The sequence below is a fragment of the Myotis davidii genome, unplaced genomic scaffold (genome assembly GCF_000327345.1).
Source record: "Myotis davidii unplaced genomic scaffold, ASM32734v1 scaffold807, whole genome shotgun sequence".
NCBI lineage: Eukaryota > Metazoa > Chordata > Mammalia > Chiroptera > Vespertilionidae > Myotis > Myotis davidii.
This window is the reverse complement of record NW_006298272.1, coordinates 1,467,716-1,489,536: the sequence shown is the minus strand read 5'-3', so window position 1 is coordinate 1,489,536 and position 21,821 is coordinate 1,467,716. Positions and strand designations below refer to the sequence as shown.

Sequence of the window (21,821 nt, the reverse complement as noted above, 5' to 3'; positions counted from 1 at the left end):
TTTCTGGTTTAACATTTCTTCCAGTGATTGAACCCTTCTTAAAAGTGCACGTGTTCCTTTTAATAATTCTGAGGAAATGGAAATAAGACTGGGCTGTGAGAGAACATCCTTTTCTGTGGGGGTCTGAGTAGACTTTATTAGCTGGTGGCTTTTCTTTCTTTCCTTCTTTTTTTATTTTTTGCAAATCACTTATAAACTATTCAACCTCTTTCAAAAAATATTTGCAGTCTCCTCACTGCAGCCCTTTTAGCTGAGAGCCATCAATTGAACTAAAGGTACACAGATAAGTAACATTGACAGAAATCCATTTATCTCAGGACCCAGAGAGAAAAGGGGACCAGCAGTTTATCAGTGAGCTTAAAATCACAGAGGTGGGGTGTGTATGTTGTGTGTGTTCGTGAGTAAATAAGAAAATTGGAGAGCTATCAGGAAGACGGGGAAATTACCCCCTATGTTGCCCTAATGTTTGGTTTGCGCATCTTTCGACCATTTGTGAATGACAAGCCTTTAAGCTCCCCAGCGGGCCTGGCAGCGTAGCAATGATGCGGGAACTCAAAGGTGACATTAAGATGGAATGAGCTTTATGAATGTCAACAACGATACACATTATCTTTCCCATTCGGAGGACAAGAGGGTGGGCATTATCCATGGCGGCAAAATCCAATTATCAAAATGTGCTGGCTGGGCCGTTCCTTTATCAGCCATGACACTCATCCATTGAGTGAGACCAGGGATTTCAATTACAAAATTCACAAAAGGGAAAAGGCCAGCGACCCTGGGGAAATCTTCGCATGATCAGAATGTTATTGGTGGAATTAGACGCGAGTCTGAAATTAAAAAAAAAAAAAAAGGAGGGTGTGTGTCCAACGTGCTGGTGTCTGGACAGTGAAGTTGTAGAAAATAACCCTGAAGGGGGACTTTCCCCCATCTGAGGGCGGGAGCACAGAGTGACTGAGGGGGGGACATGACCCAGGGCCCCAGTGGAAGTGCGGGAATGTTTGTGTTGAAAGTCTCCCAGGTCAGTCAATAAAACGCACCCCTTTTGTAAACTGTACTTGGAAATGTTATATTAAGTGGGCATCTCTGAGTCTTTCACCTTTGAAAGGGTGAACGCAATTTTAAAGACGACATCACAGTTATGTTCTCATCTTAGGATCCCAGGATGGTAGGATTGACAGGAGCGAAGGGGACTGTGGAGGAAACTGAGCACAGAGATGGGGGAGGGGGCGGTCCCTGGACAGCTCAGCGGGGGAGGGGCTGATCAGGAAACCTCCCCCACAATGAGATTTAACTTCGCTTTTAAAAATGTTGCCACGTGTCCTTGCCAAAGATTTCCAAAGCGCTTTTTCACAAAACTTCGTTTGCCTTTAAGATAACGTGGGGAGATGGGCCGCGCCCACAGGCAGCACAGGAAGAATAGCACACTCATTAGCCAGGCATGTTAGCACACGCTCATTAGCACACGCTCATCCACGTGTGCACCTGCCCCGCTCTTAGACCCGCATGAGTCCTCAGTTGTGTTTGCATCTTTGCTTCTTCTTCCTCGACCCTGAAAATTCCCGCGAAACTTTAACTTGGAGATTTAATTCCGATGCCATTAACCCTGGGGCAGTTCCCCCACAGGAGGCCAGGGGAGCGTTCACAGAGCGCCTCTCCCCTTCCGCAGCGTGTCTGCGTGAGCTGCGCAGAGGGAGGGGTGCGTGAGGCATGTTCTGCTGACAGAGCACCCATGCCGTTCGCTTTCCTGTCCGCACCCTGAGCGCTGGGGTCAGAACCTTCCCAGGGAGGTCAGAGCTCAGGCAGGGATGCTGCTTACCTTCTCCGAACAACACACTCAGCTCGCACCCTGAGATCCTGCCCCATCACCTATCAATCCCTCCCCCAGTCCTTCAGGACTTGAGGGTTTTCTTTCTTGTTTTAATGTGGAGGGCACTGGGAATGCCCACCTTTACAATATTGGCTCCCGGCTGCCTCCACCATGGGTCAGCCTCGGTCCCAGCTCCCCTGAGGCTCTGTGCACCTGGGCTGCGCTCACTCCATGCCACTCTCCGTGCCATTCTTCTCCCACTGCACACTCATCACCAGGAGGGGGACCATGACTCACTTTTAAGAGTTCATCAAATGCCGACCAGCATGGCTCAGTGGTTGAGCATTGACCCATGAACCAGGAGATCACGGTTCGGTTCCGGTCAGGGCATTTGCCAGGGTGTGGGCTCGATCCCTATGAAGGGGCATGTAGGAGGCAGCCGATCCATGATTCTCTCTCATCATTGATGTTTCTGTCCCTCCATTCCCCTCTGAAATCAATAAGAGCATATTTTTAAAGGAGTTCATGAAATACTAACAAGTGCATTACTTTATAGTCTGAGTTCAAATCGCTGAAAGAAGGGCAACTTAGAATTTCAGTGTCAGAAATTACATTCACGAAGTTCCCAGCCTTTGCATTATGTACAAACATAAAACATTCACTTATTCCGGTGTCATAAGATACAAGTTCCAGGGAACTGCCAATATAGTGGCATTGAATGAGGGAAAACCAACTGAATTATCAAAATACGTTAGGGCTGACAGACCTCAGAGGGCTAGTTTCTGTCAGTTGTGGGGGAAGGTCTGTAAGTGAAACTTATATATCTTTAGGCACATTGGTCTGAGCTGGTCTCGGTAAACCTACGAGGAATTATATCTCATATAAAAACAATATATGTAACATATGTGTACATAAGCATAGAAGCATGTGTATCTATGACAATGGTGTGTGTGCGTGTGCGTGTGTGTGTCTGCGTCTGCAAAGGTTTAGGACGCATTGTTAACGGGATGCCCACACCGTGTGGCCGTGGAGTGGGTCAGAGAGCTTCCCCCCTTTACTCTGTACACGGGGGATCTCTACTCTTTAGGACTGTGTGGGGCTGTTGTAACAGTACAGGAGCAGTGGCGTTTTAAAGGAAGTGCGTTTGGAAATGGCCCTGACCCCGCAGAAGACGTCACACACCCCACTGCGGGCGGCCCCCAGGATGGCCTCCTGCGTGTGTTCACAGCTGTGATCCAGGTGTTGCTGGATGGCGGCAGTCGATCACAGGGCGAGAAGATAAAGCATCGCGTCACACGGCTCAGTCACTGGCGGTTTACACACGAAGTGGTTTCCCAGAGCATCTTGGAGCGTAGACGGTCCGGGAATGGCTCGGGGCAACTCGCCTCGGGTTGGCTCCTTTCGCTGGAGAACTGCTCGCCACGGGGTTTGCCTGGACCGACGGGGCATGTCAGAGGCTGAACCGAGACTCACAGAGAAGTGCCCTGAGCTGGTAACCCCCTCGTTGGGTGACGGGTTCTCTCCCGGCGGCCTGTGCAGTGTTTTCTTGGAGGTTCACTCTTCTTATTCGATGGGCACCGCCGTCGGCCAGAACCGGGGGAGACTCAAAACCCGCCAGTGAAACAGCCGCCGCAGCATCTGAGTAAAGTGCCGCGTGTCCCTGGGGCGCCCACGTGTTTTAATTGGCATTGGAATAACTCCTGTAAGTCGTTTATTTTGGAGCCAATTATGGCTTGTCTGAGAGAGAAAATTGAACATGTGGGTGATGGAGGGCGGTGCCAGCATCACCAGGAGCGTCACAGGGACATGGGGACACGGCTGCCTGAGCTGCATGAGCTGCAGGGAGACTGGGGTCGTGTCTATGCTCCAGCGACATCCACGCGGCAGAACGCAAAGGGCTTCTCCTGACCCTGAGGCTGCTCCTGCCTCCGGCTTCCTGCCAGCACCTCGCGTGCCGGACGCCAAGGCATTGGCTATCGCTGACTCCATGTTACGGAAATCTTCTTAAAGGTAGTTGGTGTCCCATGGCCAGAATTTGTAAAAGAATATTGTACCTATTAGAAGTTAGATACCTATGTTCCCATTAATATCTTCAAATATATAACTTTAACATACAATGCTCACATGATGAAGTTTTCCAAAAGCAGAAAGAAGCGAATAATGGGGTGACTGCTCCCATGCACCCTGCCTCACCTTCTGCTCCTCAGAGCCAGTGACTGACTAGTAAGTTCCTTCCGCACCTTCCAAGATTGCACATGCACACGTGCGTCAGCTGTGACATGGACGCATGCGTTTATATGTATGCATGTTACACACAACCACACACATATGAATCATGCTTCTAAAAGGAGTGCCCTTGTCCAATACTGTCATCCGAACTGTGTGTTGGAGTGTTGAATGCTGCCGCAGTAGACCCCTTATCTTTACATTAGAATCGTCTCGCTGTTGTGAAAATCGAAAGGCGTAGAATGTCTGGGGTGGCTCCAGTGTGCGGGGCTGCGTGTTCATTCACTTATGGAGACTCCCAGCACACATTGCTGCTCACTGTTCTGTTTGCTAATCGGTTTACAGTGTTTCTCTGTGTCTTATTATACATCTTATTATCTTTAAAAGATGACATTCGCAGGGATCTGCGTGTCTCTGTAGCTTGAATTTACAGCTCCGGCCCAAGGCGGTGTTTATGGCTCTAGGCTTCTCCATCCATAACGACTACTGATCTGTACCTTCCCTTTGCCTGAGAATATGGAACTTGGAATGATGCCTGGCCAGTGTGGCTCAGTGGTTGAGCATCAACCTATGAACCAGGAGGTCATGGTTTTGTTCCCAGTCAGGGCACATGCCCAGGTTGCGGGCTCCATCCCCATTAGGGGGTGTGCAGGAGGCTGTTGATCAATGATTCACTCCCATTGATGTTTCTCTCTCTCTCTCCCTCTCCCTTCCTCTCTGAAATCAATACAAATGTTATTTTTGTGTTTGTTTTTTTTAAAAGAATTACATGTGCATCCTCCCTTGAATAGGCATTGGTCTTTGCGATGTGTTTCTACATAACAACTATTTTAGCTTGCCTTACAAATGCTACCTTTTTTCTACCTTGGAATAGATAAATACAGAAATACATATTTCTTTACAATGAAAAGTACAGCGAAGAAAGGCATATTCTGTTAAACATTTACATGTTTATATACACAGGTACTTCAATATACAATTTGAAATGAGTGTCCACATGTGCATATGCACATATATGTACACGACAGTCTCAGCTCAGCCCAGGCAGACCTGGCAGACCTGGCCAAACAGGGCCTCGCAATAAAGCGAGTGCAATGACATGAGTGTGCCTGCATTCAATGTGAGAACACAGAGGCATTTTAAAGGGTGTTAGAAAGAAATGAGCTGAAAAGAATCACTGAATTATTAATGACCAATTATAGATTTAGGTAATGAATGTGTGTGGAATAATTTAGTAATCCATAAAGTTGTATACTGATGTTATTTTTATAATTTTTGTAATTTGGAAAAGGACATTTTACATGGAACTGACTGAGGGACATGAACGGGCAGGCGGGGGTAAGGGGTAGGGGGGAGAGATTAGCCAGAGAACCGATATGCGTATATGCACAGCCCTTGGACATGGACAATAGGGTGGTGAAGGCCTGGGAGGGAGGGTTCGGGGTGAAGGGGGTCAATGGAATAACAGAATGACATATGAATACTTTCAACAATAAAGATAAATTTTAAAAAACAAGGGGAAAAGGGAACATATGTAATATTTTCAACAATAAATTTAAATAAGTAAGTAAATAAAATATAAGGTCAGAAACATCTTACAGGTGATTCCTTGTTACATTTGGCATCAGTAAAAGGTTGTTTTCAATTTGTTTAAGAAAAATGACATAATTCGAGTAACTGTAGAAGTGTGAGTTGGTGAGCATTCATCGTTAGCCCAGTGGCAGCCGCGCTCGGGGATGGTTGGTGCCTGGTGAGCAGTGAGTGGCTCATGTAACTGATGCCGAGGGTCACCGAGCAGACCCGGTGGCCACGGTCTCCCAGGAGAGCTCACCTGTAGCTTAGCAGGAAGAGGAAACCTGCCTCCCACGCCGGGCTGGCGGCCTCCCAGGGCTGCACTCCTTCATTTATGGGGTCCTCCAGCGTCAGGGCTGCTGACGATGCACCCCGCAACCCTAGGAGGACCATGTGTGCTGGTTCATAGGAAGACCGTGTGTGCTGGTTCATAGGAGGACACGTGTGCTGGTTCATAGGAAGACATGCTGGTTCATAGGAGGACACGTGTGCTGGTTCATAGGAGAACCGTATGCGCTGGTTCATAGGAGAACCGTGTGTGCTGGTTCATAGGAGGACCGTGTGCGCTGGTTCATAGGAGGACCGTGTGTGCTGGTTCATAGGAGGACCGTGTGCGCTGGTTCATAGGAGGACCGTGTGTGCTGGTTCATAGGAGGACTGTGTGTGCTGGTTCATAGGAGGACCGTGTGTGCTGGTTCATAGGAGGACTGTGTGTGCTGGTTCATAGGAGGACCGTGTGTGCTGGTTCATAGGAGGACTGTGTGTGCTGGTTCATAGGAGGACCGTGTGTGCTGGTTCATAGGAGGACTGTGTGTGCTGGTTCATAGGAGGACCGTGTGTGCTGGTTCATAGGAGGACTGTGTGTGCTGGTTCATAGGAGGACCGTGTGTGCTGGTTCATAGGAGGACTGTGTGTGCTGGTTCATAGGAGGACCGTGTGTGCTGGTTCATAGGAGGACTGTGTGTGCTGGTTCATAGGAGGACCGTGTGTGCTGGTTCATAGGAGGACTGTGTGTGCTGGTTCATAGGAGGACCGTGTGTGCTGGTTCATAGGAGGACTGTGTGTGCTGGTTCATAGGAGGACCGTGTGTGCTGGTTCATAGGAGGACTGTGTGTGCTGGTTCATAGGAGGACCGTGTGTGCTGGTTCATAGGAGGACTGTGTGTGCTGGTTCATAGGAGGACCGTGTGTGCTGGTTCATAGGAGGACTGTGTGTGCTGGTTCATAGGAGGACCGTGTGTGCTGGTTCATAGGAGGACTGTGTGTGCTGGTTCATAGGAGGACCGTGTGTGCTGGTTCATAGGAGGACTGTGTGTGCTGGTTCATAGGAGGACCGTGTGTGCTGGTTCATAGGAGGACTGTGTGTGCTGGTTCATAGGAGGACCGTGTGTGCTGGTTCATAGGAGGACTGTGTGTGCTGGTTCATAGGAGGACCGTGTGTGCTGGTTCATAGGAGGACTGTGTGTGCTGGTTCATAGGAGGACCGTGTGTGCTGGTTCATAGGAGGACTGTGTGTGCTGGTTCATAGGAGGACCGTGTGTGCTGGTTCATAGGAGGACTGTGTGTGCTGGTTCATAGGAGGACCGTGTGTGCTGGTTCATAGGAGGACTGTGTGTGCTGGTTCATAGGAGGACCGTGTGTGCTGGTTCATAGGAGGACTGTGTGTGCTGGTTCATAGGAGGACCGTGTGTGCTGGTTCATAGGAGGACTGTGTGTGCTGGTTCATAGGAGGACCGTGTGTGCTGGTTCATAGGAGGACTGTGTGTGCTGGTTCATAGGAGGACCGTGTGTGCTGGTTCATAGGAGGACTGTGTGTGCTGGTTCATAGGAGGACCGTGTGTGCTGGTTCATAGGAGGACTGTGTGTGCTGGTTCATAGGAGGACCGTGTGTGCTGGTTCATAGGAGGACTGTGTGTGCTGGTTCATAGGAGGACCGTGTGTGCTGGTTCATAGGAGGACTGTGTGTGCTGGTTCATAGGAGGACCGTGTGTGCTGGTTCATAGGAGGACTGTGTGTGCTGGTTCATAGGAGGACCGTGTGTGCTGGTTCATAGGAGGACTGTGTGTGCTGGTTCATAGGAGGACCGTGTGTGCTGGTTCATAGGAGGACTGTGTGTGCTGGTTCATAGGAGGACCGTGTGTGCTGGTTCATAGGAGGACTGTGTGTGCTGGTTCATAGGAGGACCGTGTGTGCTGGTTCATAGGAGGACTGTGTGTGCTGGTTCATAGGAGGACCGTGTGTGCTGGTTCATAGGAGGACTGTGTGTGCTGGTTCATAGGAGGACCGTGTGTGCTGGTTCATAGGAGGACTGTGTGTGCTGGTTCATAGGAGGACCGTGTGTGCTGGTTCATAGGAGGACTGTGTGTGCTGGTTCATAGGAGGACCGTGTGTGCTGGTTCATAGGAGGACTGTGTGTGCTGGTTCATAGGAGGACCGTGTGTGCTGGTTCATAGGAGGACTGTGTGTGCTGGTTCATAGGAGGACCGTGTGTGCTGGTTCATAGGAGGACTGTGTGTGCTGGTTCATAGGAGGACCGTGTGTGCTGGTTCATAGGAGGACTGTGTGTGCTGGTTCATAGGAGGACCGTGTGTGCTGGTTCATAGGAGGACTGTGTGTGCTGGTTCATAGGAGGACCGTGTGTGCTGGTTCATAGGAGGACTGTGTGTGCTGGTTCATAGGAGGACCGTGTGTGCTGGTTCATAGGAGGACTGTGTGTGCTGGTTCATAGGAGGACCGTGTGTGCTGGTTCATAGGAGGACTGTGTGTGCTGGTTCATAGGAGGACCGTGTGTGCTGGTTCATAGGAGGACTGTGTGTGCTGGTTCATAGGAGGACCGTGTGTGCTGGTTCATAGGAGGACTGTGTGTGCTGGTTCATAGGAGGACCGTGTGTGCTGGTTCATAGGAGGACTGTGTGTGCTGGTTCATAGGAGGACCGTGTGTGCTGGTTCATAGGAGGACTGTGTGTGCTGGTTCATAGGAGGACCGTGTGTGCTGGTTCATAGGAGGACTGTGTGTGCTGGTTCATAGGAGGACCGTGTGTGCTGGTTCATAGGAGGACTGTGTGTGCTGGTTCATAGGAGGACCGTGTGTGCTGGTTCATAGGAGGACTGTGTGTGCTGGTTCATAGGAGGACCGTGTGTGCTGGTTCATAGGAGGACTGTGTGTGCTGGTTCATAGGAGGACCGTGTGTGCTGGTTCATAGGAGGACTGTGTGTGCTGGTTCATAGGAGGACCGTGTGTGCTGGTTCATAGGAGGACTGTGTGTGCTGGTTCATAGGAGGACCGTGTGTGCTGGTTCATAGGAGGACTGTGTGTGCTGGTTCATAGGAGGACCGTGTGTGCTGGTTCATAGGAGGACTGTGTGTGCTGGTTCATAGGAGGACCGTGTGTGCTGGTTCATAGGAGGACTGTGTGTGCTGGTTCATAGGAGGACCGTGTGTGCTGGTTCATAGGAGGACTGTGTGTGCTGGTTCATAGGAGGACCGTGTGTGCTGGTTCATAGGAGGACTGTGTGTGCTGGTTCATAGGAGGACCGTGTGTGCTGGTTCATAGGAGGACTGTGTGTGCTGGTTCATAGGAGGACCGTGTGTGCTGGTTCATAGGAGGACTGTGTGTGCTGGTTCATAGGAGGACTGTGTGTGCTGGTTCATAGGAGGACTGTGTGTGCTGGTTCATAGGAGGACACATGTGTGCCCAGAGGAAGGCGCTCACGTCTCTCACTGTTTCAGCAACGTGTGTCCAGTTTATGGATAATTTCACCATGACCAGGAAACGAGGCTCAGGTCTGCGCGGTGTCCTCGGGTTTCCAGAAAAGCCTTGGGGCTCAGTCCCTTCTCAACGCCGCCTGGAGGTTTCGCTCACACACCCTTGCCCACCGTCCTCGAAGGGAAGATGAGTTTCCTACCTTCAGAAGCAGGTCTTCACTTTGAGATGCGGTTGGCCATTCATTTCGGTTTGTCGCATAGCGAGAGCTAAGTTTTGCCTCGTTTGGTTGAATTGTCTTTGGCAAATAAGGTATTTATTTTATTTCCAAAATAAGATCCCTGAAAGCATTCTTCTGGAGAGACGCCTGGGGGGACATGTCCCGCCCGCGGCCCTGTCACAGGCTGTCCTGCCATGACCTTGTGGAGGACGCTGGACTCACGTTGGGGGGTAAGGTGGGGGGTCGCGGTGAGCGGTGAATGCGGAGGCTGCTCCTGCCCCTGCAGGGGCCCAGCCCAGCTTCTTCAGTAAACCAGGGGCTGACCTCGCGGCAGGAGAGGGTGACCCACCATCACCCACCACCACCACCAATTCCCACGTGCTGGATCCACACAGTCTTCTTATAAAGTGTATCTATATTTTATTGACTTTAGAGAGAGAGGAAGGAAGAGGGAGACGGAGAGAGGGAGAGAGAGAGAGGGGGGGAGAGAGAGAGAATCATGGACCAGCTGCCCCCTACATGCCCCCCCACTGGGGATGGAGTCCACAACCCAGGCCTGTGCCCTGACCGGGAATCAAACCGTGACCGCCTGGTTCATAGGTTGATGCTCAATAAAAACATATATTGTAAATAATATGAGAAAAATTCAGGCTCAAATAAGGTGATCAGAGAGACAACGGACCTTAAAATAGTAATAAAGCTACAAAATAAATTGTTTGTAGAACAGTAGCCCCATATTTCACCCCACGGCCTGGGAGCAGTCGCAGGCACTCGCCCTGGGACTGACCTGGGCATTCAGTCCCCTGCAGTGGCTCCCAGGGTCTCCCCTGTCCTGTCGCCTCGGTGCCTTCACACACCGGCAGGGCCGAGAGGCTCCTCCTCAGGAAACTAATTGAATTGGTAAACACTGGGCACGTTCAGGTCTTGGCTGACGCGGAGGGTCTGATCTCACGGCCCGCGACGCCCGGCCAGGCCTCGGCATCAGCCCGCCGTAGGGACCGCGGCCGCCGCAGGCGAGCGATACAATGCTGTTAAATATCGCGCAGTAACGTGCGTTTGGCACCGTTTGGCGTTACAGAGATTTTCTTTCAAGCAATTAGCTCCCTGGAATAAGACTGAATTCAGTGATTTTCTTTTCCTAATTTACTTAAAATATACACTTGACATTTTAACTAAACTGTCGTTTGAAGGAGAGTTGACATTTTGGAATCACGAGCTTGTGGGTGATGGAGTCTGGGCGTAAGGAGCCTGGCAGCGCCGCCCAGTGGAGCCGCCTCCCTCGTGCCCCTGGACCTTGGGCTCCAGGCTGCCTTCTGCTGGGCGGCTGGGCGCTGGGTCTCTGATGCTTTCACCCCTTCAGCAGCCTCACCCCTAACATCCAGGAGGCTGCCCGGGGGGTCTGAGGGTCTGGGAGGAGCGTGCACAGCCTGCGGGGGTTCCCCAGGGCAGTGCACAGGCTGCGGGGTTCCCCAGGGCAGTGCACAGCCTGTGGGGTTCCCCAGCACAGCCTGCGGGGTTCCCCAGGGCAGTGCACAGCCTGCGGGGTTCCCCAGGGCAGTGCACAACCTGAGGGGTTCCCCAGGGCAGTGCATCCCAGTCATTTGTTGTGAGACAGATGCAGAGTAAACGAACTCCATTCCAGAGCTCGTGTTTCTGCCGGATGATGGGGTCTGAGGATGTGGGGGCGCCACAGACCCCTCTGCTCCCCTGAGAATCACTCGCCTCTCAGGGGCCTGACCCGCACACACACTGCGTTGAGAGGGGTCCCCACCTCCCCCACACACTGCGTGGGAGAGGGGCCTGCCCACAGGCACACTGGGCTGCAAGGGGACCACTTCCTCCAACTGGATGTGCAGAAGATGGGGTTCCAGAGGACAGAGGGGCGCCTCTAGAAAGGGGCAGACAGAGAGGCGTGTGGGTCGGAGCAGCCGTGGACGTTTCACTGAGGAGATGGAGTTCTGTCCCTGCTCTCCAACTCCATGGCCTTCTAACCCTTGTCTTCCTCCTCTGTCCAGGAGTCAATAGGGCGTTGGTGCCGCCCTGAGGGGTTGGATGGGATGCAATGGGGTGTTTCCTGCAGTGAGTTATGGCGGGGAGTGCAGGAGGCTGGGCCCCGGTAAGCCAACCCCCTCCAGCCCAGTGCAAAGGCCAGCGTAGCTTTTCAGGGGAAATTATGGCAGAAATTTTCTGGTAGAGAGATACACGAGCGTCTGTGGGTTGGTTTCTATTCCAGTCACTCGGTGGTTTAAATGCACCCCCGCATCCTCTGAACTGCTCCCTTTCGAGTCCCAGTGTGAGAAGAGGCAGTCGGGTGCCCCCAGAGGCCGTGGCGGGGTGGGGGGCGGGAGGGAGGAGAGAAACGGGGCGTGGACGCTGTCCTTTCTTCTTTCTTGTTTCTGTAACCCCCACGTGGCAGCACCCTGGCAGGTATGGCCGAGAGCGGGTGCCTGCAGGGGGACAGGCGGGGCCCGGCCAGGCGGGCAGGGAGGGGCAGGTGCTGGCAGCAGAACCAGCCGCTCTGCACATTCCCACGCGGCCCCAGGAAAACTGTTTCCTTTCAGCCAGCACTCAGAGAGAAGCAACAGCTCCCTGGTCTGCAAACAGACCAAACTGGTTGTTCAAAGACAGTGAGATGACACTCACAGGTGTCCCCAGGGCTCAGGGAAGAGCATGAGGAAGGAAATAAACAGCCTCCGGCCGCGCATCAGCAGGGAGCCTGGGAGGGGGGGCTACCAGCCATTTTTACGAGAGTCCTCGTTTTTATAAGATGGAGTGACGGCTATAAACATTCCACCCACAAACCTAGCTCCCCGAGGTCCTCTAGGAGAGAGGGTGAGATCAAGGCATCGGCCACCCCCAGTTCCGAACCAATGAGGGGCGGTCTGTTCCTCTGCCAATAACATCCGGCCGGTCGTCCACAGACACCGTGTGTCTCTACTTAGCAACTGACTGGTTTCTTCCTTCAGCATTCGTCATGTTTAAAAATATATTTTTATTAATTTCAGAGAAGAAGGGAGAGGGAGAGAGAGAAAAAACATCCGTGTTGTGAGAAAAAATTGATTGGCTGCCTCCTGCACGGCCCCTCCTGGGATGGAGCCCGCGCCCCGGGCCTGTGCCCTGACCGGGAATGGAACCGTGGCTTCTTGGTTCCTAGATTGATGCCCGCCACTGGGAGGCACTGGCCAGGCCTTTACCATTTTTAGGACATAGTTCTGTCCATGATTTGTCACACCTAAGCCTGTTATTTTATTTGTTCATGGTTATAAAGGCCATCCTCGCTTCTGTCCCGCTCAGCGCTATCAGATAGAAACGGCTGTTTTCTATGCATTGTTTCCTAGGCGTGGGCTTACTTCCCATGTGAGCTCTGGGAGGCTCCTCATGGCTGTGCGACACAGTGTGTGTGGGTGATGGTACCACCTGCTAGTCGGGCAGTGTGATCGCACCCTTTCGGGTCTGTGTACGCTTGTCGCTGTATACGCTCCGCCTGCTGCGCAGCCTTGGATAAACATGGTGCGGCCGCCCGGCCTTAGTCGTCAGTCCCAGGGCTGAGCATGCGGAATGTCCCCGCGCAGTGTCATGTCCGCAGCGGGTCCCTGTAGAACTCACTGTCGGTGGGGCAGTCGCCCTCCATGCCGATCACTGGAAGGCATTTTTGTGATCGTATATTCTCCTGCGTCGATTATGACAGCCTCCCGAGGTAGCATGGCCACCGCACCGCCTGACGTTCAAGTATGGGATCATCTTTGCGTCACTGGAAGAAACGGCACTGGGTCCTGGAGACGAACTCTTGCTGTACGAGCCCGTGGCTTGTGTCTGCTCCCTTCTGTTTTGCTAGGGCTGCTGTGCAGATGTATTTATCAGGTAGATCCATTTATGGGTTTTCTTTGCCACTGTTGGCCTTTAAACAGCAGGGCTGTCCTCACAGTTCTGGGCCCTGGAAGTTCAGCACCCAGGGGCCAGCTGGCTCGGGGCTGTGGGAGGGCCACTTCCTGTCTCACAGGTGGCATCTGTATCACTTCCTGTCTCCCAGGTGGCATCTGCGTATCACTTCCTGTCTCACAGGTGGCATCTGCGTGTGACTTCCTGTCTCACAGGTGGCATCTGTATCACTTCCTGTCTCACAGGTGGCATCTGCGTGCGGTCTCCCATCACGAGGATACGAGGACACCACCCTTTTGACCTAACCACCTCCCAGCGCCCCCACAGTGGGGGGTTCATCATATGAATTTGGGGGGACCGTGAACCTTCTGTCTATGGCAATAGAATTCTCCTATGAAACCCCATGTGCCTGGAGCTTTCTGTTGGGGGAGTTTCATGGTCACATAGGAGATCTGTTGTGTCGTGTGTCTTTTAAGCAAACGGCCCCTTTTGTTTAAGTTGACAAATGCATGTGGGTAGTTTTTGTTGCAGATCCATGTTGTTGTTGTTTTTTGTCTTTGGTGTTTCTAGTAATATTTGCTATTTTATTCCTGAAATCAGATATTTGTATCTTCTCCCACCCTCTCCTCATTTTGTCAGTCTTGCAAAATGTTTGTTGACTTTGTCAATATTTTCAAAGAATTGTCGGTTTTTAAAATTGCTTTTCTCTATTGCTTCTCTGCTTTCAATTTTGATTGATTTCTGCATTTGTCTTTTCTTTCTTGCCTTCTGTTTGCTTATGGTTGATTTTATTCTTCTCTAAGTTCTCGAGATGGAAGCTGGGATTATTAATGTGAAATTTTCCTCTTGTCTGATGTATTTTTTCGTGCTATTAATTCTTCTCTCAGCCCTGCCTCGCTGAGCCCACACGTTGAGGTCTTGCATTTGTTTCCCTCGAGACTTCCTCTCTGAGGCCTGGGTGACTTGGATGGGTGCTGACTAGTGACGAGTGTCCTTTCATGATTCTCTTCCATCCGTTCCTGTTTGAGGCTGCAGCCCACAGAGATTGCAGTCAGGGTCAGTGCCGTAGACGGCACGGCAGTGGGACTTCTCCTGTGGGGACGGGGCTCAGGCTGACTTCTAGCATCGGAGGTTCCGGTTCCGACCAAATGAACCCACAGGTCCGTACACAAGCCGCTTGATTGGTGAACGTTGGGGAAAATACAAAGTGGTGAAGCGTCTCTGACTTTTTCCAAGACTGTTAACTCGTGGAGGAGGATGATGTCATGATACATGCTCACACATTCTGAGCGGCGGCTCACCCTCAGGAACGTTTGTAAATAGATCCAACCCAGTGACACGTGAAAGATGGGTCTTAGAATTCAAAAGATGAGTCATGACATCCAACATTAACATCAATCTCTTTGACCCCGGCTCAAGGTCGCGATGACTGGTTATGACTGCCTGACGTGCATGTTCCCTTTCCAAGAGACACTGTGATTGCTTTCAGGGGGACAGTAAGAATAAGCACACGACCTGTCAGATGAGACAACCCCACCCCCTAATCTAGGAGGAAGGCAGCACACTCAGAAGCAGGCGCAGTGGCCTCTGGTTTCACGGAGCTCCTGTGAGGAGCCCACAGCGTCTTCATTCCAAGTGTTTTCTTTATGTCACTGGGTCAGTGGATGCCTCCTTCAAAAAGAACATTCCCAAATGTGGTTTAAGTGGACAAACTCTGGTGACCGGAGTTGCTCAATTACCTAGCAGTGCCTTGTGCACGGGTCATGTGATGGCCCAACGGTGTATTTCAAATGAGCATGCCACCGTGAAAGAGGAATTAGATGTGTTCATTAATCAGCGCCAGGGACACATTCCCGCCTGGTAACCGCATCCCCGTGTTTCTCTGAATTACAGGCTATCGGGGTTCCAGCTGCCCTCCGCCATCGTGAGTTCCGGCTCCATCCTCACGCTGTGGTTCACCACCGACTTCGCCGTGAGCGCCCAGGGGTTCCGAGCCCTGTATGAAGGTAGGACACCCCGTGCGTGCACGGTGCCCCCGACGGCCGGGCAGATGGCTCACGCCTGTCGCTCTAGGTTGCAGGTTTTCGTGTGAATGTGAATCTCGGGTTCCAGGGGCTGAAATGTTTGAATCTGGAGCAATGCCTTGAAGATTGGAGACTACTATTTGCTATAATTGCCAACAATTTTTTAGAAAAAGGTGTGTTTACAATTCTCCTTTATCGATAGAACTCTTTTTTATTGGAAAAGCGGTTTTTCTTGTGACATAGAGTTTGGAGAAGTTTGCGTTCTAATGGGCAGCACCCCTTTACCGTGGAGAATTTATTCTTAATACAGATGAGTTCTCTTAAAAAGGCTGCTGCATAAGAATGCAGACAGTGCTTACACAAAGGGAGTTCTTTTTGATGAACATTAGTTTTCAAAGTTGAAATTGTTCATGGAGACGGTTATTTTGACTTTAGTGTTTGGTCATTGGCAGGCCTCGGGGCTTGGTTCTGTGTGTGTTCGGACCCGTGTCTTGGTACCTTTGGGCGCGTGAAATCGGTCTTGAAGACTCCTGAGCAAACATGTTAACAAGAGCACAGAGAGGTCGCGCTCTGAGGGGAAGTGCCGCAGGGGGCCCAGCGCACTCTGACTAGTGACCCTTTCCTTTGTGCGTGAACGCCAACGTGGGCCCGTTTTCGTTGGTTCACAGAGAAGTCGTACAATCTCTTCCGTGTGTCACACAAAGGCTGTGATGTTTAACATAAACTCCCGGGAGCTGAAAGACTGTGGATGGGGTGGAGGCCGATCCCTGGCGGCAATACACACCTTTGACCTCGGATGTCCTCTGGGCTCAGTCACACCTTCATCTTCCTGTTGGGGGAACTGGCTGCGCTCCGGCAAAAGGCATTCTTCGCGGGAAATAAAATCGACGTCGCTTTCTGCCACGGAACTGGGCTGCCACGCAATTACCGGAGAACATACGGCCGACTGCCCTCCCTGCGCGTGTTTAAACAAGCCAATGTACCCTTTTCCTTAAAGTTTTACGTGGAATAATCCTTAGGATGGTCCACGGTTCTGACTTCTGTGTCTTCCGGCCTCGGTGTTTATGCCTCCACCCGCGTCCGTGGCTGAAGGGTGGATAATCTTTAAGTAGATCGTGGACCATCAGGGATGCTGTCTTGTTCAGAGAGGAACAGGCCGTGGAAGAGGGACAGGTGCTATTCTCCTTCAAGTTTATTGTGTCGACCACTCGCGAGGCAGCCTAAGGTCACACCATCTCTTTTTTACAAAAGAGGTGTTTCTGAGGCCGCCTGTGGTACCTGCGGAACCTGGCTGTCCGCCCGTGGTGTGCTACTTGGGGAGAAGGTGATGCAGCGCCCGCATGTGGGAACCCTGGCACCCCCCTCCCTCCCTGAGAAAGCGGGGCCCGGACAGTGTGCTGTGCTGGTTTCCTGATAGAAACGCTGTAGGGACGTGGGGATGGGTGAGGGCCAGGTGCCCAGCCCCGTGAGCTTCCTGAGCTGTTGTTGCTGGAATTATTGGCTCCCATCGTGGCTTAACGTGAAGCCGTGGGGGGGATTGTCTCTGCTGGAAAAATCTTTATGAGTTTCTTTAAAAAAAATTCTAGAAAAATTACTTGAAAAGGGAACAGGACCGCACTTTAAAGGTAGTGTTTTTAAAGAGTTGATATTTGGAAATGCTACTATTGTAAAGTTTACATTTCAAGAGGACATTAAAAGAATATAGTCTCTTTACCCGTGGCTGCAAACCTTTGTTTTGAAAGGAAAAAGCTAATCAGAAAGTGCTTTGTCAGCAGAACCAGAATTGCAGAGAGAATGAATATCAGTATTTTAAACGTGCTGCTCAATTAGCTTAAAGGTCTCCCGAGAAAATGAGTGTGTACTGTCTGGAGAAAAACCGTAATGATCGTCTGAACAGAAGAATAAAGAGCAGAGAATTTATCTAAAAGGAGCAAAGCTCCCAGCGCAAGCACCAGCTGACGGATATGTAAATCTGCTCCCACCGTGAATTTAAATACGATATCAAGGCAATGTCACCACAAAAAGTGAGATGTTATTATGGACAGAATGTATAAAATATAGCATTTAAATATAATATAAAGCAGAAACAATATAATTGGCAGAAACAAATCTAAAATACTTTTGGAACCAGCACATTGAGTCCTTTTGATGAGTCAGATTTCCTTCTTTCCCATTAGGTAGTACTTGGGTGGGACTGCCCGTCACATAATTAATATCAGCCAGATAATACAATAACATGTCGATGTCTTATTCAAGACATTCAAAATAAATTTAATTTATTAAAAAACTAAGTCAGCATTTAAAAATATAATTCACTCTACTCCTTAATCTAGTATTATTTTCTTCCAATTAAAAATTAGAATTTATTTAGTAGTATCAGATGGATATTTCATTTTTCATTTAAACTTATTTGCTTGAATTGGAGAAAATCTTTCAAACTTAAAATCTGCCTAAACACTATGCCCTTGGTAAGAAACTTAATCTGGGCACAAACTTTTTAGATTTCTGGCAGTACTTTGGAATAGTTAATATTTATGTGAATTATTATTTATACATGGAAATATTAATCTAGATAACGAATATGGAAATAATAAATTGAAATTTTCTAATTCATATGTTCAGTCATTGAATTTAACCCTGATAATCAAATGGGAATATTTATAAATTTCACACTCACTTATTAAATAGGGAGCCCTTCAGGGTGTTAGTAAGTTTGTAGATTGTTGGTGAAATCAACAAATTTTAACTCATAAATATGGAATAATGAAATTGAAGTTAAAAACATAACGGGGTGTTTGTAGTAATTTATATGCTAGTTTCATGGTTAGACATTATTCTTTACGGTAACCCAAAGAATTCACATAATTTTCCTTGGTGAATTTACAGCAAAAAATATTGGGGTTGCTTGTAATTTGCAGTGAAACGGAACGCTATCAGAATTCTTGTATTTGTCCGATAGTGAAGAGCTGTGTACGGAAGTGGGACTTACTTCTCTATTTCTATTTGTCGCCCTTCCTTCATCAAGGTCTCAAATACTAAAAAAATATATTTATTTATTTATTTATTTATTTATTTATTTTTGTTTATCACGTTTATGACATGAAAAAGACATGGGGGTCAGTCAATAGGCATGACTCGCCGACACATGGGAGGTGCTGTCATCGGGAACATACATGACCAGGCATGGCCATCGTTAAGCGTGCCTCTAGAGACGGCGCCCGCGCACCTGTGGCTCAGCCGCGCTGTCTTCCACGTTTGCAGGAGGCGCTCCGTTTCCTGCGGAGTTTGCTCCCCGGGGACCCAGCGAGCTGAATGCGGGGACCTGGGACCGGGGAGCGTACGGCGGCAGCTCTCCAGCTCCACAGCCCTGTCACTTGGGCCTGCTGTACTTTGAAGCGCCATTCCTGTGTCAGCGCACATCCTTATCTGTCCTGAATATCCCTCCAAATGTTCCATACGCTATTTGGCCATTTTTATGCTCTGACCTCGGGTTATATTTTAAACTTTGAGGTTGCAGGAATTGTGTGTCGCATGTAGGTTGACTTTGTGGATGTTTTCCAGGTGAGCTCAGCGTGCGTCGGCACCGGCTGGATGTTTCCAGCCTCTGGTGGGAGGCAGAGTGAGTGTGGCACAGCTTCTGTTTGGGTAGAAGGGAGGCTCCCTCTGTGAGGGCGATGAGGCCGCTGTGTGCGCACCAGGCCGTGTTTTCCTCGCGGAGAACGTGGCTCAGCGCAGGGCAGGGCTGCGGGGAGCTGGGTTCCCTCCGGGCCGTCCGCAGAGGCTTCATGGGGAATGAACTTTACAGAGAAATGGGAATGGAAATCACATGCGTATTTTGACACAGAGCTCGCTTTTGCAATCATCGTTTGGCAAGGCGGAAGGAAGATTAAATTAGATTCATGTTTAAGACAAAGCTGATAAGAAACAAAGGAATCTAGTCCTTTAAATTTTCTTTAAACAGGCTGGCAGACACCGTGCTTAGGAATGGAAACATTTAGCCACAAATGTAGACAGTCAAATATTTTGATCAAAAAGCACTAATTATACACCCTCGACAAAAATCCTTAGCTTCCCAAGGTACCCTCTTTGAATTCATTGGCCTTCCATTTCATGCATGAAATCTATAAGAATCTAGTGCATGAAGATCTAGTTTAATGGAAAAAATACTGGAGGCCTATGGAGGGGGATTTGTTGTTAGTCAACAGTAAAAATGTGCTTGTGTCAGAAATTGCGTTTCATACAAAACATCCACTAGAGTGAGAAGAACAATTGCCCGTGAAGATGGCTTAGGGGACTCCTGGGTTAGGAGATGTTCTTCTAAGAGTTTTCTCTTTCAAGTGTGTTTTTATCTAAAAATCATTCCTTCTATCAATCATGACATATGTTCTGCTGACTGAGGTATATGTGTCCTTGTGGGTGATAGGAACAAAGAAAGGCAGATATGTAAACGATAGATATATAGGAGGATAGATGATCGGTAGGTAGATAGGTGATAGACAGACAGATAGGTAGATGAGAGATAGATAGATGAGAGATAGAAAGATAGAAAATGTGCTTAGAATGGTATAAACTCATATACATTTTGTTATTAAATCCTCAGATGATATCTACGAGCAAAGTAAAATTACCTAATATTATCAGTTAGAGAACGTGAGGGAGTGACCTCCAGCAATTGAAATTGCCAGGAGCTCATAGCTAATAAATACTGAAAGCAGCAATTAAACACAAGCCTGTCTTTTGTCAGAAGTTGTCATTCTTAACCAATCCCTATACCAGTATATCCTTTTATATACTTGTTTATTTGTGTATACACAGATATGCCCATACACATATAACTACCTGCATATGCATGCATGTGCATACACACAGATAATTGCATGTTACACGCGTGCACATCTAAGATGCACACACCTGTGTAGACGTGGTTATGTAAGTGAGCACACAGTTCTGGCCATTCATGCTCCCTCTCATTCATCACTGAGCTGTCGCTGAACGCCTGCCGGGCCCAGTGCTGACTACGCATAGGAATGGGGAGGGAGGGGCGGACCTGTGGGGCGAGGGAAGGGCAGCCTGGGGACGTGGGGAGCCCGGGGAGTGAAACTGGTGCCGATGGCAGGAACGGCGTTGGACAAGCTCAGGGACCAGAGGGATCGGGTCTACATGAAGCCAGGGCCATGCGGGGCTGTGTCCCAGAACCGCTCAGAGCACACCCTACTGCGTGCTGCTCGGCGTGGGCGCTGGGTGCGGTCCTCAGGGGACACATCTCCCGGCACCTCTGGGTGAGGAGGACCAGGGCCCGGGCCTGGGACAGACAAGTGGCCGTCCTGGGGGGCAGGAGGGAGCGGGTGGGAGGGAGTGTGGCGGGGGCAGAGGGACCTGCTCTCTGAGAGGTCAAGCCCGGCCCTGTGACCCCTTAGGGTCACGGTCAGGTGTAGGTGGCTTCCTCCGGGAGCCAGAGCAATGCCTCTGAGGCCTTTGGGGGCAGGCTGCAATGATCTGCTGCCTTCCAGTTGGCCTGCCTCCCGTTTCACAGCCCTGTCACCAACCGCCTGGGCATCCTCGTTGTGGTGACCGCCACATGAGCAGAGAGCCGTGGGCTGCACTGGATCTGGCCGCACCTTCAGCATCAGCCTTCAGAGGGCAAGTGCGCAGTGTGGGCGGCCATTCTCCCGGGGACCCTGGAGGGCGACAATGGGCGGCCAGAAAGCACGGAACCCCTGGGGTCTGGCACAAAGGAAATATTCAAAAATGTTTTTGAGCCCTGGCCTGTGTGGCTCAGTGGGTAGAGCATCGGCCTGCGGACTAAAGGGTCCCAGGTTTGATTCTGGTCCAGGGCACATGCCCGGGTTGTGGGCTAGGTCCCCAGTAGGGGGCGTGCAGGAGGCAGCTGATCAATGATGATTCTCTTTCATCACTGATGTTTCTCTCTCTCCCTCTCCTTCCCTCTCTGAAAGTGATAACAATATATTTAAAAACATACTTTTCATAAAAAACCTGCACTCAACCCCGACTTGCCTGCACCCTGTGGCTGGCATTTCTTCCCCTGGAAAGGGAAGGAGAACGGCTCCCTGCACCACAGAGAATGATGCTCAGTGAGTCTATGGGGTCCCTGCGCCTTCTCGCCCAGAAGCCTCTCAAAAGCACCCGAACGACTTCAGAACAAGCAGGTCACAGGGTCCCCAGGGGCACGAGCTGCCCTCTTCACAAGTAACAGACTCCACACGGTCACACACTCACCTGGGGAAGCCTCAGCCGCCTTCAGGTGATTCATGTACATTCGTCTCATGGCAGCACATGGCTCACCTCTCCCTGGGACCTGACCTTCCCTCCCAGGTCCCAGGAAGTGATGAGCTGGGGTGGGCGGGGCTTCCTCCCAGGTGGGGGCCTCTTC

The 21,821-nt window shown here is 50.3% G+C and overlaps 1 protein-coding gene across 1 annotated transcript in view; it reads left to right on the top strand.

Moving 5' to 3' along the window:
• Window positions 1-21,821, top strand: part of CSMD1 (CUB and Sushi multiple domains 1) — a 710,708-nt gene that overhangs the window by 70,048 nt on the left and 618,839 nt on the right. Inside the window, exon 3 of the mRNA XM_015570591.1 lies at window positions 15,300-15,412. Coding sequence (XP_015426077.1) covers window positions 15,300-15,412 — 113 coding nt within the window. The remainder of the gene's footprint in view (window positions 1-15,299; window positions 15,413-21,821) is intronic.